The 19,564-nt window shown below is 42.7% G+C and overlaps 1 protein-coding gene across 1 annotated transcript in view; it reads right to left on the reverse strand.

Moving 5' to 3' along the window:
• Positions 1-4,312: 4,312 nt before the first annotated feature.
• LOC147900630 (uncharacterized) overlaps positions 4,313-19,564 on the reverse strand; it is a 56,582-nt gene continuing 41,330 nt past the window's right edge. The window contains exon 6 of the mRNA XM_087375923.1: positions 4,313-4,800. Coding sequence (XP_087232049.1) covers positions 4,645-4,800 — 156 coding nt within the window. The 3' untranslated portion in view covers positions 4,313-4,644. The remainder of the gene's footprint in view (positions 4,801-19,564) is intronic.

Genomic DNA, 19,564 nt, shown 5'->3' on the forward strand with positions numbered 1-19,564 from the left:
GTCCATCTCTCTTCTAATTCCTACATGAGTTTTGCAAGTCCATAACAAGAAATAACTATCTTACTTGGACAAATATGACTCCTATCTTGCAAGTCACCATCCATCAATTCCCATGAAAGGTTTTTCCATTCCCACCTTCAATATTAATGAAGTGCAACCTTTTATTTTCTATTTCCATCTTACCTATTCCATTGAAAAAATACAAATAACAAATAATAGATAATTATTTCTTAGTTCTAATATTGATGCTAGGATTTTACAATAAAACAATGTAAAAGGCTTGAATAGTCAACATGTATAAGAAGCTCTTAGCAAAACTCTCACTTTCACATAATTTTGTATAAAAGCTAGCAAAAACTAAAACTAAAACAAGAAAACCAAAATGACAAAGTAAAATGTCATCAATACCCGTTTAAAATAAAAACTAAACCTAAAAGATAAAATTAAAAAATCAAGAAACTAAAATTCAACTTAACCAAACAAAGTACAAAAGCACTGCATTATTTTGCAATTGCGATCTTAAATCATATTACCATATTTGCAAAGTGGACCTCATATAATAGCTCAATTTACTAATGACTTCTATAGACACATATCAACAAGTAGCATAAGAAATAAATAAAAAACCAAGGCTATGTTAGCTCAAATTAATTGTTGTAACTTTCAATGAATGCACTATCTACACATGTGAGCATCAATCCAAAATAGTTATGTTAATCCACAATAGGAGTTGAAGGCTATTATGCTTGTGAATTTGTGCACTCTCTATGCACTTGTGAATCCAATACTTTATCTAAGGAATAAAGAAACACATTTGAAGTAAAATGAGTACATGAGAAACAAAATCAATATGTTTCTTTCCCTTGTCAATTGTCTCAATCCTATCGAAGCAAAGATGAGTTAAGAACCCTTCAGCTTCTTGTACTATCCAATACACATACTTTACTTGCATGTATCAAGATAGAGATGGGTCACAACCCTAACCTCAAAGAGAAACTATCCAAAATAGCTATGCTACTTCATTATAAGAGTTGAAACCTATTGTACTTGTTGTAATTTCATACACTCTCTATGCACGTGGAGTAGATATTTTTTCCCAAAGTACAGAGAAGCACATTTGAAGTAAATTAAGTGCATTATCTACAAGATCATAGTACCAATTTGTGTTGTATATTGTGTGTATTCTATCAAGGCAAAGACTATTTGAGTGCCCTTATAGTTCCTTGTATAGTCACTTTCACACAATTCTCTTGCATCTTTCAAGACAAAGATGAGTTGCAACACTAATCCCTAAGGAATGGAGATGAAGTAGTGAATGGATGGAGGTAATATCTTAGCAAAGAAAAGAAGAGGACACCTAGAACTTAGATACAAGTTTTCTCTCTTAGAGTTTGAAAATTTAAAAGCTAAGCAACTTATAATATGATCATGATTAGAAACAAGCTGTTGAAAGTTGAGTGAGTGAAACAAAGAAATGAAAATAGGCGCTACAAAGAATAGAAGAGACAAGAAAAAGCCATCAAATTTCTTGGAAAGAGATCACTTTTCCAAATATCAAGGATCGTATTTAGACAAGCAAAAAATGAGACGAATTGGAGGGCAACAAAGTGACAAAGGTTGCCACCTATAGGAAGACTTGCTCTTAGGTTGTTAATATGACAAAAAAGAGCTATATGAATAGACTATTGAGCAATCATATAACATCCAACTATTATTTTAACCAACATTGCTCATATATTGGGTCTATTCATGAATTCTTGATGTCTAATGTTCCCTTGTTCGAGCTACATCCCCTATTTTTTTGTGTGATTTACTTGAAAAACGTACAATGCCTGCAATCATTATAGTTTCTTTCAATTTGTCTAATCACTTCATATTTATGCAAAGACCCAAATATTGCCCATTTTACATTTTCATGTAGCTATAGTTAGTTTTCACTTAGTCTATGTTGGTCCATGAAAATCATTGCCTTTTAATTGCATATATACAACAACCATCAACAAAACTAACTTTTACAACAATTTCAATGGATTCAATCGTTAACTTTGTCTCAATTTGCTCAGATGAAATTCATATTATAAATTCTTCAAATTCTCCCAAACTTGGAGTTAACAACTCACAATGTTTCCACTCACTAAAGTTTCCATTATTGCCCATTTACTTGAACTTCGCCATTCAAAGTAGTTGTCAAGTACGCTCTACGTGGGCTTCCCCAATTGATACATTAGTAACACTTGAAAGAAAGTACATTCCTACACTAAATTTGGACACTAATATTTTGAAGGTTCTAGACCATCCACACCATATTATTACCAACCATAAGTAGAGAAATGTTAGAGCCATTTGTGGAGTACCCTGATTTCCTTCATGTTTGCATAAAAGCACAGATGTGTATCAAAGAGTAGCAATGATGCAATTCATAACAATGATACAACACTCAAATACTTAATCTTTAGCTATCCTCTACAATCATGTCTTGTAGGCCCTTATCCTTCCACTTGCCTAGGTGAAAGTATCCATGTTAGTTTACTTGTCTAGAGAAAATATGTTGATATAACTATACAAGGCATGCCTCTTTTGTTTGTTCGTTATAAGAGAGTACAAAAGCCTCGTTGAACCCATATTCCAAGATTACATAGTTTCCACAAGGGGATCGTTGCAAACTATGTAATCCTAGAATATGGTTCAACGAGGCTTTTGTACTCTCTCTCTCTCTCTCTCTCTCTCTCTCTCTCTCTCTCTCTCTCTCAAAGCGTGAGTGTGTGCAAGTGGGTGGGTGTGCTACTGGTTGTAGTAGTGTGTGAGAGGGGGAGGGAGAGAGAGAGAGAGAGAGAGAGAGAGAGAGAGAGAGAGAGAGAGCTTTCGCATTACGAATCTCTAGACTTTTAGATAGCATACTACTCAAAATTGAATTAGTCACTCCTTGCCCTCCTTAAAAAACGTAAAAAAGATGAACTTCCAACTTTTTTAAAAAGTTATTTATTAGGGAATTAATAAACATAGTAGAAGGAAAAGAACAAGAAAATAGATTAAGGTAGACTAACATTTTCATATAGAAAAACTGGCCATCCGGTATATATTATTTCTAAGAAAGTGACTGATTGTATGCATGTGGGTGGATTGGAGCGCTGCGGTGGTGGGGTGTGTGCGCGTTGGAGGGCAATTGCATTCCTCATGCATGCACATGCGTGCGCACATGAGTGTGTGTGTGTGTGTGTGTAAGAGAGAGAGAGATAGATAGAGAGAGAGAGAGAGAGAGAGAGAGATGTCTATTTGTCACAGATGTCTGGCTCCGAGAGAGACTGTGCCTCATCTCTTTTGGCATTATCCTTCCTCTCGTGCTTTCTTAGACTTCCTTGGGTAGATTTTGAGAGCTCAGTGTTCTCAACTTGCTTTTGCAAGTTCTTCTAGCTTTTTGGTGTACATCCACCAAGACAAGAGTTCAATTTCTTTTTTGTTTGGGTTCAGTACTGGGCACTCTAGACTCTTTGGAAGGATCGCAATCATAGGGTCTTTAGTGATCCTGTCTTTTTCATTTTCTCTTTCTTCAGACACTCTTTGCAGCAATCGCTTTTTGATTGCTTGCAATCTCATGTCTTTGATCATGATGTATATTTGTCCTACAGTGATTTTTTCTCTTGATGTATTATAGCTCTCCCTTTCTGGGATAGCTTCTTTGTAATATAACGACTAAAAGATTCCACAAAGAGAGAGAGAGAGTAATATGGTAAATAAATAATAAAAAATAAATAGTAAATAAAGAATTAAAAATACATGCATGCACGCACGCACGCACACATGTGCACACTTTTTCTTTGTAAGATCCATGTATTTTTATATTACAAGCAGCAGCCCCAAAGAGGGACATGCAATTACAAATTCAAGTGTGTATGTGTGCACGTGTTCCACGTGCGCGACTGTCCTGTGTAATATAATGGCAAATGGATTTCACTAAAAAAAAATGCGTGCATGTGTGTATGTGCGTGCAGAATCCATAGTCTTTGGAGATGTGTGTGTGTGTGTGTGTGTATAACATAAATGTGCTTTCTCTACATTATCTATGCAAGTATAACATAAATGTGCTTTCTCCACATGTTGAGTCAAATCTCCAATAGAACTAACCAGTAGATAATTTGTAGTCCTTACTTTCAGAAACTTGCAGTTTGTGGACACCAAAAATGCAAAAGAGGAAAATCCAGTCACCCTTCAACCAGTGTCCAGAATTGAAGAGCCCTAATAACAACTGTAGCACAAATAACACGAGCATGACCAAGGATCCAGCACACGCAGATTGCCAAGTTAGGAGATATAATCAATCAACAGAAGAAATCTGCAAACTGCAGTCCTCCCGATTGTGTAAAGAGCAATTTGTCAAGAATAGGGAGCAATTTGCTTAGCTTAGTAAGAGGAATTTGAGCATGTACAAAACAGGCGCTGATTTACAGTGAGCAGATGCCCATTTAAAGACAGAAGAAATGGCCGTTGTGAACATGCAGCAATGAGAAGCAGAGGTAAGCCTGAGCCTTTGTTGACTCGACATCACCCTACTAGAAAAGTACAAGAATGCTGGAATGGTAACACACACTTTTTCATATCCTTCAAATGTCTCCATTGGAAGGGTCTCTCCTGCAACCAATCACATGCTTAATCTTCCTCTGAAGCAGGTGGCATGCCCCCTCTCCAATATCCAGACTTTGATAAACCACTGTCTGCAAGAAACTTTGCATACACAGATTCCAGCTGGGCATAAGATTGTTGTAATTTCTCTTCCTCTGACTCCTCGTTGGACATTTGAGATTTCTGAGGCAGCACAGTTTCACCAAACGTTTTAATATTGATAAAAAATAATGCAACAATTCAGAACCCAGTAATTACAAGCGTGTGTGCATATGTGTTAATATGCTACAAGCAACCGAACTAGCTTGGCAAACATGGTTGAGACGTTGTGGTAGAAGCAACCAAACTAGCCCAGCAAATATCGTTTAAAGGTTGAATGACAAACTGAGAACAGATGAGTATATCACAGACTAGCACAGCAAACATGGTTTAAAGGTTGAATGCCAAACTGAGAACAGATGAGCATATACATGAAATAGATTAGCTTACGCCCAGAGAACAAAAAAACAATGCTACAAAAGACCAGAGAGCAATGGAATGTAAAATCGCGGGCTTGCAGAGCCTCTAAGTGAGGCCAACAAGCCCTCACTTAGGATGCATATGCCTGCCCGTACCAAAAATTTTCAAAACGTGTACAATCTTGAAGAGACTACAAAATCCAGCAAAGTAAAAGATGCTTGAAAGATGGAATGGGTAACATGTCGGGAAGAAAGGGGAATGGTCAGAGCATAGAAATGGGCAGGTGCAGGTCGGGGATAGATAGTCATGGCTTCTGGACCAGGGCATCTACATATCTCTGGAAGCATATGTCAGTGGGCTTCTGTATAGACAGCAGAGCTCTCTTACATGGGGTGAGACCTTGGTATCTCGTTGGATTCCCAGCAGACACACTGTTTGGGGTGCCAAGTTGTGCAGTCCAAGGGAAGCATAGACATCATTGATCCAGAGATGCATAGCCAAACCAAGGCCTTGCTCCACACTTCGAGCTCCTTTTGCAGCATGGTCATCTGAAGAATCTTCCAAGGACACGGGTTGGGGGGAGGGGGCCGTCTCACATTTTTCCAAGGAAACCCTCAACCAGAATGGTTCCTCGATAATAAGAAGCTTGATGAAGGAATGTAAAAACATTCCCATGTGTCTCACCTTAGACAGTCCTCAGTGCAACGAAGAGATAGAGAGGCAACCACTGATTCAGATCCCTCTTGCCTGGTTACCAGGGTGCCATAAGTACAATGGTTGAGCACAATGGGACAGCAGCCCAGATATGTCCATGTGATCATGGGACATGTTATGCCAACGGCCCAAAGGGCAGCTCAGTGCCTTTTGCAAATGATAGGTGCCAGACGTGAGGCAGATATTCCAGATGCTTGGACAGTAGCTTGTGGTGGATGCTCTCTAGTGATGGGGTGCCATGCTGCATCAATGTCCCCTGAAAGCCAAGATATGTCATAGTCTACCCTCAGGGATCCATTAGAGTCTACTGTGTCTGAGGGAGAGCCAATTGAATTGCGCCACGTAGTCTGTGCTTCAATGCCAAGGCCCCAGCCCCATCAACATCTAGACCTTACTCAAGCATAAGGTTGTTTCCTCTAAGCCTTGTCAAACCGATCCACAGAGAGATGGCAGGCCTCCACTATGTTTACTTAGGGGAAGCTGGCTCAAACTCCTTGCATATAGAGCAGAGGTACCCTGCATACATAACTTGAAGACCCCCATCCTGCTCGTGCTGCCCTTCAAAAAAACCTATCCACCCTACCATAACCTTTCTCAAGGTTCAAAACCAATGTGGGAGGCTTGTAACGATGTTGTGCCTAATCTGTACTCTCCCAGAAGGTGAAGAAGCTGTCCAGTATACAACATTCTTGAAAAACTTATATGCATGTAATTTATCAAGTGAGCAAGGAGTGGCCAATGATAAAGACTCAACTCCTTAGCTAAGACCTTGTGGGTTCTAACATGAAGTATCATAGGGCACCATTTCCAAATATCCTTCCGTTCTTTCCCTTGGAATGAGAGACACCTAACTGCTGGATCAAGATTGGGGCATTGTTAATGTATCAAAATCGCCTGACAACTCAGGCAAAAAGGAGTAAAGATTCTGGAAATAAAAAAGGCAAGTGTGAGGCGATTCTCTTCCCAACGTTTCTCCCCACCGAGGCCTTCAAATTCTCAAAACACCATCATCTGTGAAGCGAGCCTCTAGCATCCTTGTCACTTCTGTGTGTCACATAAGGGACCTATGAATGGATTTCTTTTTGGACCTCCACATATAAGATGTAAAGATAAGTCACTATAAACTAGGTGGTCATCTCTGGTACCTCTGAAGTTCCATGTGAACATGACCCTTCTCATTTCTTAGTCTTTGTAGCGGAGTCTTTGCATCTCTCAGCCTGGTGATCTAGAAGAAGCATCTCATCATCATGTCCCCATGCTGGGTCTACAAGGCACACAATGAGTGGAAGAAAACCTTTGATTGGTGAGCTTGAACAATGTGGGCTCCAACCATGCTCGCTCGTATCAGTCAACCAACCAATTGACCAAGTAGGCTAAGCCTACATTCAGCTTCCTAAGCAACACTAACGAGGCGAGGTCCCATCTCATTGCTCCCCTTCCAATCTTAAAGCACAATCTAACAGCAAAGCGCAGGCTAAACCAGGCAAAACGCATTATTAAACAGCGAAACACCTTATTACATCAGTAGCAATTGTATGCTACAATTACTGCGCTATTGGGCATTAGGCAACAGACTTCAGCACTGTTTCATGTGAGTTATCACCTAGGTATATCGTCCTGAGTCTTGATTGATGGCTCCACCTTGCCTATTCTTTTAAGAATTTACCACGGCCCACAATATGGGGTGATAACTTAGCAAACTCTCCTGCAGTCAAAGGCTTGGAGTGTGAAGGAACTTTGAGAAACATTCTGAAAATCTTTTCTCATATGCATATGCCTTAGCTCTATCCTGTGCTAAAATTAGAAATTTTTAATTGCACCACTCTTTTGCCCCCCCTGTTACACACTTTGGCCCTAGGAATTAATTGCCTAGTGACTAGGCGCACATTCACTATTTCCAAGGGCCCACTAGGGAATTAAAATTCCCCAAGTCTCGCCCCATGGCCGGACCCTCGCGTCCCAAAGGCTCAAGGCAGTCACGTGCAAATTATGGGAGTCATAAATCAAAAGTCCCATAATTTCACGTCCTCGTGATAGACCCCCCTCTTGAAAGAACGCAAATGTTCTCGATTGCCTACAAACCAAAACAAAAAGAAGTAATAGCAATGGAAAAATCAAAACCAAATGAAATAACCAAATAACCAAATCTGAAAGACAGCCAACAATGCCATCAACAGATTAACCAAGTCTAAAATGGGAACGACCCAACAGACCAACCAAACCTAAAAGGACAGCCTACCAATGCCGCCAACAGGTAAACCAACAATGAGTATGTATCTGTAGAGCCATGGTAACAAGTATATGATACATTGCACATAAGATGCGTCATAACCAAGTGACTAGTACACCAATCATAGAGGCCCTCACGGTGAAGATACTGTCAGCAACAACCAGTACCTTGGGTTAAACAAAAATGCAACACCAAGTGGCCTCTAGGATACATGAGCGGGTGTGTACAAGAGGAATGAAGCGCTAACTCCCCCCCTGAGCATCAGGTAATGCTACAGACACCTCGCGCTCTGTTGAACCTGAATGAGTGCCACACAAAGTGGGCTCCAACTGGAAAGCCTCAAGATAAAGCTATAACACCTGAGGATTATTTGCCAACTCATCCTCGTCCATCCACTTCGCATGCAATGATGAATAGTTACAAAATTTCACCAAACAGCGTCGCGCAACTTTACCTCTTACCTTTCTTTCCCTAAGTGCTAGAATCTGCTCGGGTACAAGGATCTCATCCAAGTCTTCCACCTTTGGCTAGATCTCCGAAGGCAAATCCGTAGGCACATCACCTTGAAAAGGCTTGAGGTATTACGTATAATTCTATTAACGCCTAACTTTTCTTCTCAATCACGGGCATAGGCACGTAGCAAGCTCACAGAATCTCATCTTACTCGAAAGCTCCTGCTTGCCAAATCCCAACGAGCCCCAATTACCTAGATAGATCTAGTAGGCCACATGTCTACAATTTAGGGTACCTCCTAAATGCATCATTTACCCCTCTCTTGGGATATCATTTGAAATCATTTGCCCCTTGATACATTTAATGCATTTATACCCCTTCGCCTTAGATCCACCTAGTCTAGTGCCATATCACCCTCACCAAGGACCTTGACTTTGATTCCTTTCTGATCCTTTACGTAAAGCCCAAACAAATATAATACAAACATTGATCCTTCAAAAGAACAGGTCTACTGACCCTTCCGAGGCCATGTCACCTCAACTTGAGCGTAACATTCCTTCCCTCTTCAGGCATCAGCGTCCTCGATGATAAAGTCTGGGAACACTCTCCGTAACTGGCATACGGATTCCCAGGTAGCTTCTGATAGAGGTAAACCATGCCATGCAACCAACACCGTGGGTATCTTCCGATTGCGTACTTGCATTGTTCCTCGGTCCAGGATTCTAGCTGGCGTCTTGCATTATCCTCTATCTCTTGAAACAAAACAACACCCTCGATTAGTGAGTTACCTGTATGCAAAAATTTCTTTAAACGAGAAACATGAAACACTGGGTGCATCTTACAACCCTGTGGTAATTCTAATTTAGAGGCTACCTTGCCTATTCTTTTTAGAATTAACCATGGCCCACAATATCGAGGTAATAACTTAGCACACTCTCTTGCTGACACGTCCCAGCACTCCTGAAACCTCTGATCTGCAAACAAACACACACAACGTGAGAAACTGAGCAGGCTACTCACCACCCAACCATGACATCTACGGGATGTGATCCTGAATCAAGAGATGTCCCCTCCGAGCCACGAGCTGAGCTACTGGCACGAACTCCCAATCAGATCCAAACCAGCCTGGTGTCCCATACCACCAGGTGGCGCTGTGAAGCCTGGGATCTGCCACTGGGCCTTGGGCTACGCTAAGATGCAGGCGCGCGTCCGCGACTCAATCCAGGATCAGACCTAGCACATGGGAATGAAACTTGCTCCCATCGGCTCACTGAGAACTGAACCCCCTGGGCCCCTTTTATAGACTTGGGCCCCAGCGCCAAAAATAGCGAAGACCTATAAATAGTCCGTACCCCTGCCACTCAACCCGAGAATGAAGCCTGCCTAGCTCCTAGCCTCCCCAGGCTACCTGAGCTAGTCTTGTGTACCCAGTACACGTCAGATACCAATCCGTGCACATGACATACTCCCCCTCCTCTAAGAACTCACTCCTGAGTTCGCTAAAAAACCCGGAAATGTTCTTTGGAGGTTTTGTAATGTCTCCCATGTTGCATCCTCCTCAACACGATCCTTCCACTTGATCTTGTATTCCGTGATAGATCGATTACGAATCTGTCTGTCACGAAATTCAAGAATACACTCAGGTTCGTGTGGAATAAAAGTCAAATCTGTAACTTCTATTATCTCGTGAGGAGAAACAAGTTGATCATCCGCACCCAAGACTTCTTTCAGTCTACTGACATGAAAGACTGGATGTACTTTAACATCAGGAGGCAATTCTAGTCGATATGCAACTGGTCCAATTCTTTTAATGACCTTGAACGGACCACAGTATCTGGGGGATAATTTCGGAACCAAACCAGTACTTAGGCTCTTGGATTCCTTAGGAATTCACAAATATACCATCGTTCCTTGAGAGAACTCTCTAGGTGAACGATGTCTATTAGCATAAAATCTGTCCCGATCTTGAGTACTTCTAATAGACTCCTTGGCAAACTGCAACATTTCCTGCATGTCTAGCAAGAAGTTCTTAGCAGCATCATTTTGAATCCCTTTTAACCCAACCATAACTGGTGACTTAGGTTGAAACCCGTACATAAGCATAAAAGGACTGTAACCAGTACTAGAATGCTTTGCACTATTGTAAGCAAATTCTATCATAGGTAGATAATCTTCCCATGAAGACTGTCTCTTAGATACATATGCCCGAAGCATGTCTTCAACCAACTGGTTAACCTTCTCTGTACTGCCATCGGATTGTGCATGATCTGAGGAACTCATACTTAGAGTAGTTTCTAACTTCTCAAAAACAAGTGTCCAAAAGTTGCTTGTAAACTTTGAGTCACTGTCACTAACTATGTCAGATGGCAAACCATACAGCTTAAACAAGTGGTGCACAAACTCGTGAGCCAGCTGAACAGCTGAAATAGTTGTTCTAGTAGGTAAGAATCTAGCCATTTTTGTCAAACGGTCGACTATGACCCAAATGGAGTCATGACCCTTGCGCGTTCGAGGCAAACCAGTAATAAAATCCATGGAAATACTTTCCTATTTATTACCGTATATCCGGATGTCCAGCACTAGGAGCATCATGACACTCCCAGAGAATCTTGGATTTAGGTCCAGAACATCTGGCACACAAATCTTTTCATTCCGGAACAGCAAGCCGTTCCTAATCATCCACTGACCTCCCGCCGCCTGTACCGTAGGTGGCACAATCCTTGAGTCCTGGTCAACCATGGAGCTCCCATCCTGGACTCTCTGCCAATAAGAATTGAAATGACTATCAGTTACGTATAGCCCTCTCAAGGATTGAAATAGGTCTGAGGATATTTCCGTAAATGACAGAGCATTTACAAACTTAACTCGACTTAAGGCATCCGCCACACTATTCAACGAACCCTTACGATAACGTATTTCAAAATCAAAATCTTGCATTAATTCTGCCCATCTAGCTTTCCTTCCCCTCAATTCAGATCCATCACACACATACTTAATTGACTGATGATCAGTCAATACAAGGAAATTTGAACCATACAAGTAGTGTCTCCAAACCTTTAGGGCATACACTACAGCATAAAGTTCCTTCTCGAGTGTGGGCCAACGATATTGAGTGTCGTCGAGCTTCTTACTCTCGAAAGCTACAGGTCTGCCCTCTTGGAATAAAGCTGCCCCAATCGCATAATCACTCGCATCGGCCTCTAAAACATAAGGCCGGGTAGGATCGGGTAATGCAAGAACGGGTGCTTCCTTGATAGAAAACTTCAAGGTTTCAAAAGCCTTGTTCATTGCATCATTCCAAGAGATCGGCTGGGTAGACTTGCGTCTATGACCTTTCAATATGTTTGTCAAGGGTGCCGTGATATGTGAATAATCACGCACAGACTTCCGTAGAAATACTGTAAATCCTAGGAAAGAACGAAGTTGTTTCACAGTCTGAGGAATAGGCCATTCTAAAACCTTCTGGATACGATCCAGATCAATGCTAATACCTTCAGAAGAAATCTTGTGTCCTAAGTAAATGATCTCCTTCAGAAAGAAGTCACATTTACTCATCTTGGCATAGAGCTTATGCTGTCTTAGAATAACTAAGACAATCCGGAGGTGTCCTATGTGATCCTCAAGCGTTCGACTATATACCAAGATGTCATCTAAGAACACTACAACAAATTTGCCAAGAAAATCCCTGAACAAATCGTTCATCATCTGCTGAAAAGAAGCAGGAGCATTGGTCAAACCAAAAGGTAATACAAGAAACTCGTAATGACCATACCTAGTTCGGAATGCGGTTCTATCTATGTGTTTAGCATAGATACGGATTTGGTGATAACCCGTACGCAAATCAATCTTAGTGAAATACTTCGCTCCGTCCAAACGGTCGATCAAATCATCGGAACGAGGTAGAGGATATCGATTCTTAATTGTCACTTTATTTAATCGTTTATAATCTATACACATTCTCCATGTAGAATCTTTCTTCTTTCTTAAGAGGACAGGTGCACCCCAAGGTGATTTACTTGGGCGAATATAGCCCATATTCAGGTAATCCTGTAGCTGTGAAGCTAGCTCATCCTCCTCTACCTGGCTCATCCTATAAGGTGGTACACTAATAGGTTGAGCCCCTGGGACTAAGTCTATGCCATGATCTACTGCCCGTTCTGGAGGTAAACCTTCCGGCAGTTGAGTAGGGAATACATCCTTAAAACTATCTAATAACATTCTCAATTCACGGTGTTCAAACACACTTAAATCATTTTTGTTTATTACAGAGATAACAAATGAAGAAAGCGGAATCAAAACACACTGATAGATATCATAATGAGAAGTGTTTAATATATTCCGAAGCTGCATCGCAGATACAATAGGTCCCTGAGAAGAGGGAATTTTATCACACTGAATACAAAATTGGGTGTCCTTATCTACAAAAGAAAGTGTATGCTCCGTCCATCCAATCTGAATATTGTGGGTTTTAAACCACTCTATTCCGATCAACAAGTCTACATGCTCCAGGTACATAACATAACACGTAAGAGCCCCTGTGTAAGCTTGAATCCGGATAGGAAGCGCTTCAACCTTGCAATCCCAAAACTGCTTCCCAGCTGGAAGCTGCACCTCATAGGTGTGGTCGCTAGGTACTGTGGACAGCCCCATCTTCTGCACAAATTTGTAATTAACAAAATTGTGAGAGCTGCCCGGATCAAAGAGAATGTGAACCTGTTGGTCCCTAACTTCTCCATAAACTCGGAAAAGATCATGGGAACCAAACAACGAAGTATTGAAAGTGCAATTACAAGAAAGTGGGTAGGTAATGACATTTACAGAAATACCTGTCATCGAAACTTGGTTCGCTCCCTTGGCTGTGGTACGTGGACCCGCCTGGAGCTTCGGTCCGAGCGCTAACTTTTGATTCTTGCGCTTTGGACACTCATTCTTGGTGTGGCCCCGCTCCTCGCAGTAGAAGCAACGTCCTTCTTTCTTGAGCTTCAAAGTACGAAGGAAACGGGCTTTACCATTCTTTGCCTGAGTCAAGTGTTTCTTGGAGGCGTTGTCCGTAGACTTCGTCTCCCCAGTACCAGTCAGTCGTAGGCTGAAAGAACTTTCATTTGTTCTTTCCACTCGTGTCGGAAACTGTAGTTGCTTTGGCACCGGCCATGGTATCATCATAAATACGCGCGTAGTTCATGGCCTCTTGCAACGTTGTGCATTTGTTGTTCTTTATTTGCAACTTGTACGAATCGGGCAAACCATCCACAAAGAAACCTAACAAGGTCACTGGATCCATCTTTGTGGCCCTGGTCTGTAGATCTCGAAACCTTTGAAGATAAACTTCAAATGACAAGTTCTGCTTTGACATATCGAGGGCTTTGAGCTTGCCAACGATATCATAATCGTCCTCCTTCTTCAGGAACTCCTTCCTGAAGACCCCTTCGAAGTCTATCCATGTATCTGGCTTAGGCTGGAGTTCCTTCCACCATAGCAACGCTTTACCTGACATGAAACCGGCTGCAAGCTGGATTTTCTTCTCATCTGGGTACGGGTGGAACTGAAAGTGTACCTGCCACTTGTGTAACCAAGTGTCAACTACCTCCTTCGTTCGAGACTTTTGATCTCCCGAAAAAGGGTCTGGAGTTATGGTCGGGCCTAGCACTGAAGCCATGGCATCCACATGCGTGAGTGCCTGCACAGTGCTAGCCATAAGAGTGAGAGTCGCTTGAATCCCTTGGAGTTGCTGTGTCAACCCCGTTTGATTGGCATTAACCTGCTCGAATTTTCCATCCAGAGCAGTGGTGAATTCACTGAAGGCCTTTTTCGTAATCAGGTCATCATAAAGACCCTGATCTTCCTCTCCCACAGGAGTGTAATCCAAATCCTGTTCTCCCATGGTGAACTCGGGATTTGCAGAATCAGACATAACTGAAATCTGATTTGAAACGAATATAAACTGAGAGAAATAACTGAGGGAATCGAAGCTGAAAGAAGAGTGGAGCAGAGAAAAACCGTCCCAAGAGATACTGAAGGAAGAAGATGCTGAAAACTGGCGAACCGCGGGCGCAATAAACCCGGAGTCTTGCTGAATTCGATGCAAGCTGCAGTGTACGGAATCCTGTAGCAAACCGTACCGTACGATACCTTCCTGCTGACCGTACTGATGACGCAGATTGTACGGCTGCTAACGCGATCCGTACGGTTGCTGACGTAATCTGTACGGACGCTGACGCAGTCCGTACAGTTGCTGACGTGGGCGTACGATGGCTGACGCAGGTGTACGGCCGATGACGCAGGCTGCACGGCAGCCTGGCGCAGGCTGTCCCGAATCCCGATGGCGCAATCAAGTCGTAGGGCAAAGAGGGTTCCTCGCAAGGTTGGGGTTGAGCTTGGAACCTTGTCCAACTATATAGGGAACAGGGCAGCCAGATTAGGAAGCCCTGCTTCCAAAAAAGGCTCACCCTCCCAACTTTGGAGGGTGGTGCTTTTTCGAAAAAAGCAGCACCTCCCACAGGGTGGCCGCACCCTGTTCCAGCTCCTTGCGCCTCTCCCTGCCCTGGGCGAAAATCCTTCCAGCCATGGCGAACCAACACAGCCTCCATCTCTGCGTTCTCGACCCCCACGCAGCCCCGATCAGCCTTGATCTGCTCGCCTGCCACTCAGCTACTCTATCGCCTCTCCTTCCTGCACCTCTGCTCTCTCCCAGCTTCGTTTCCCTTTCTCACCTCAACCCTTCAGGAATTTCGAAATCTAGACTCTCTCTTTCTCCTACCTTTTCCCTACATCCTTACCACCCCTGATAACCCAGGAGCCAACCAGAATTTGCAGCAGCAAATTTCGAAATTTAGGGCATACCTGGAGGAAGAAATCGTCCAAAGTACTCGCATCAGAAATTCCTACCTCAGGAGCTGGCTCTGATACCAACTGACACGTCCCAGCACTCCTGGAACCTCTGATCTGCAAACAAACACACACAACGTGAGAAACTGAGCAGGCTGCTCACCACCCAACCATGACATCTACGGGATGTGATCCCGAATCAGGAGATGTCCCCTCCGAGCCACGAGCTGAGCTACTGGCACGAACTCCCAATCAGATCCAAACCAGCCTGGTGTCCCATACCACCAAGTGGCGCTGTGAAGCCTGGGATCTGCCACTGGGCCTTGGGCTACGCTAAGATGCAGGCGCGCGTCCGCGACTCAATCCAGGATCAGACCTAGCACATGGGAACGAAACTTGCTCCCATCGGCTCACTGAGAACTGAGAACCCCCTGGGCCCCTTTTATAGACTTGGGCCCCAGCGCCAAAAATAGCGAAGACCTATAAATAGTCCGTACCCCTGCCACTCAACCCGAGAATCGAACCTGCCTAGCTCCTAGCCTCCCCAGGCTACCTGAGCTAGTCTTGTGTACCCAGTACACGTCAGATACCAATCCATGCACATGACACTTGCAGTCAAAGACTTAGAGTGCGAAGGAACTCTGAGAAAAACTTTTTCTCCTTCCTTAAATCCTCTCACGGATCTGTTTTCATCCGCATACGCCTTAGCTCTATCCATAGCTTGGCGGATGTTAGCTCTCGCAAGTCCTAGCATCTCTCGCATCTGAACTACAAAGTTCGCGGCACTAGGCACTTTCTGAAGTACTCGAACTGTAGTTGGATTTGCTGGTCTATAACCATAGTTCAGCTCAAACGCACTGAACCCTGTAGAGGAATGTTTTCTATCATTGTAGACAAATTCTAACAATGGCAATCACTTGTCCCATGTATGTTGCCTCAATGATACATATGCTTTAAGCATATCCTCTAAAATTTGGTTGATTCTTTCCATTTGACCATCCGTTTCTGGATGATTCCCACTACTCATTCCCAACTCAGTCCTTAGTGTCTCAAACACTGCAGTCCAAAAATGACTCCCTGTCTAATACTATGGATTTGGGTAATCCATGCAAACGAAATATATGTTTAATAAATAAATCCGCCACTTGCGGGCCACTAACAGACTCTCTAGTTGGAATGAAGTGAGCCATCTTGGTAAGACGATCAACTACCACAAGGATAGAATCATATCCACCTTGTGTCGTAGGCAGACCTACAATAAAGTCCATGGAAATGCTCTCCCATCTACCTAGTGGTATTTCCAAAGGTTGTAAAAGTCTGGGTGGCTTCACCCGCTCTGCCTTACTTACCTGACATAAAAAACAACGTGTCACATATTCATTAATATGTTTTTTCATCTTTGGCCAAAAGAAATCTCGCTTCACGAGATCATATGTTTTCTCGACTCCTGGATGTCCCGCACATGGGTTATCATGACATTGTTGAATGACTCTCTGCCTGAGATTATTTTGATTAGGTACTACTACCTTGCCATTTCTTTTCAGCATACCATCTCTTATGGTATATCTTGGCCTTTTCTGGATGCCAGGTCACCCTTTTTCCCGGATTTGAATACATGAGCCTTAGGCCAAAGGCTCTGGACGAACTCGTCCACCTTTTGAGTTTCTCTTATCTCGGTAAGTAGAGGGCATAACCCACCGTGGGCCAGAGGTGGTGCGGGGTGCAGGAGGGACTCGAGCAACCCCGAGCCATCGGATACCTGTGCTTAATAGTGATATTATTCAATGCTCTATAATCTATACAAAGGCGAAAAGTATCATCTTTCTTTTTTTTTAAAAATCACTGGCGAAGCAAAAGGTGACAAACTGGGTTGAATCTGCCCCAGCTTGAGGTATTCTTCCAGTTGTCTTCATACCTCCGCTTCTTCGGTATAGGGAGGCCTATTTACAGGTTCTGCCCCCGGGATTAGTTCAATCTTATGCTGAACATTCCGCTCTGGAGGTAACCCACAAGGTAACTCATTCCTAAAACAATTAGAGAACTCCTCTGCTATTTGATCAGCCAACTTGACCATCTCTCCATTTTCGGTAACATCAATGCTAGCTGAAGGACCATCAATCGGCTCTACCGATGATGTACAAAGAAACAAAAACTCTTCTTGAGCTTTTCGAACTTCCATTATGGAAACCAACGGTCCTTGAGGTATATATTTTTCACCTCGTAAGACATACAGCACATCATTCATCTTGAATTGATAAATGTGCTTTTTCCAATCTATGGCTGGATTCTTCCTAGAATGCCAAGCCTTACCCAGGGCTATGTCTGCATGAGCAAGCTTTGTCTTTTCAAAATCAAGTTTCTCAGCATAGTCATGAATTCGAAGCTCCAACTGGGTACCCTTTGGTCCCATACTTCAGTTGAACTTCCGTCTGCCATTCTGACTCTATATACATAGTCAGATGGGCTAGTCTTTAATTTCAGCCTCTTGACAAGCTTAGAGTTAATTACATTGTGCGTTGACGCTGAGTCAAACAACACAATGACATCATGATTGGCTACTTGCCCTTTCATCTTAATTAACTCCATATCGTTAAAGGCTGTATACCCCGTTGCTGCGGGCTTTGACAGGACGTTATCAGGTGCACTAGTTACTAGCTTAGCAACAGACACACATAACAAAACAGGTACTGACCTTTGCTAGCTGAATCCGCATCTGTTCTGCTCTGGGACTTCCCTCCATTTCCACGTCGCATTCTGAGATCACCATCTCAGCCATCCGACAATGCTTGTTTCGTGGATAGTCTTTCCACTGATGAGGCTGAAGGCATCCAAAACACAAGCCTTCTCTCCTCACTTTTTCTCTTTGCTTTGGATTCAAAGAAGACTTCGACCAAGCCCGGAATGCCATTGGTGTTACTTTTCTTTTCATTCCAATGGTGGTACTTGATTTAGGAGTCTCAACTGGCTTCGCCTACTTGGCTTGACCATTAGGCTGTGAGGCACTCCCTTTGCTAATCCACTTCTTTTTAAACCCAATTTTCTTTGGGTACTCAAACCCACTTGGTCTATTCCCTTTGGCATCTTCATAGTTCAGGGCAATGGCAATTGCTTCATCTAGCGTGTTCGCATACTTAGCCCGAACTTCCATCTTGATCCGATCATTCAATCCAAAGATAAAATCTTTTACCGGGATTGACTGAGGTAGAGGTTCATAAACTTTCATTATACTTTCTCTGAACTTATCAATGTATTCCGCCATTGATAAATTTCTCTGACGAAGGTTTCGATATTGATCCCAAGCTCGGGACGCTTCGTCAGGAGGTAAGAAGTATTTTCTAAATTCTTTTCTAAACCCCTCCCAAGTAGTGGATGCCACTCCATCTTTCTGCTGTTTTATTCACCACCTATCCGCTGCCTCATTAAACATATGGGTGGCCTCGCGGATTTTCTTCATATCATTCCTGATTTCACAAATGGAGAAAGCCTCTTCCCATTTGTGTGACCAGGTCTCTATGATATTGGAACTACGGTCAGACATCCAACCAGAATACTTTTCTGGCCTATAATTGGCAATATTAGGCACCTTAGCCCTTCTAGGCTCGACCGTAATAACACTGGTTTCAGGCTCCATTGGAGATTTACCTTTCTCTTCTCGAGATGGTCTAGCAGACATACTATGAACCATTTTCTTGAGCTCGGATTGCCCTACAGTTGCTTGTAACTATTGCGCTAAAATTTGTTGCAAGGCATCCTCTAATAATGCAATTATGCCAGATAGTGTATGGCCTGCTGGGCGCGACACTTGCAGGTTCGACCGCACTCCCGACTCTACAGAATCCATTCTAGAAGCTTCTTCTTCTACTTCCATTTAGGTCGATAGGTGTGTTTTTTTTTTTTTTAAATAAATAAAACACCGCCTAAAATTGTATTTACAAACTGCTTTTCAATCTCCTAACCACAAAAGGTGTCTAAACATGTGTAACCGTCAACTGAAAATAGTTGAGAACCAAACTGAATATCTTTTCCCTATACTAGGGAAATATCTGCAATCTAAATTAACCCAAACACCGAGGCAAATAAACGAGCATATACTCCAACAAAACTTAAAAGGCATAGAAGGCCTAGTCATATTTCTACTGTAAGAAGAGATCAACTCGTTCCTTCAAACCACTCCATCATTCTCAGTCGGACTCCTTGAAAGAATTCATATATATGACGTCAATTTGGCTATTGCTGACCACGTAGGCCTTCGTGAACACAGTCATT

The sequence above is a fragment of the Dipteris shenzhenensis genome, chromosome 6, assembly GCF_047967505.1.
Source record: "Dipteris shenzhenensis isolate YYH24624 ecotype China chromosome 6, Dip_SZ_1.0, whole genome shotgun sequence".
Taxonomy (NCBI): domain Eukaryota; kingdom Viridiplantae; phylum Streptophyta; class Polypodiopsida; order Gleicheniales; family Dipteridaceae; genus Dipteris; species Dipteris shenzhenensis.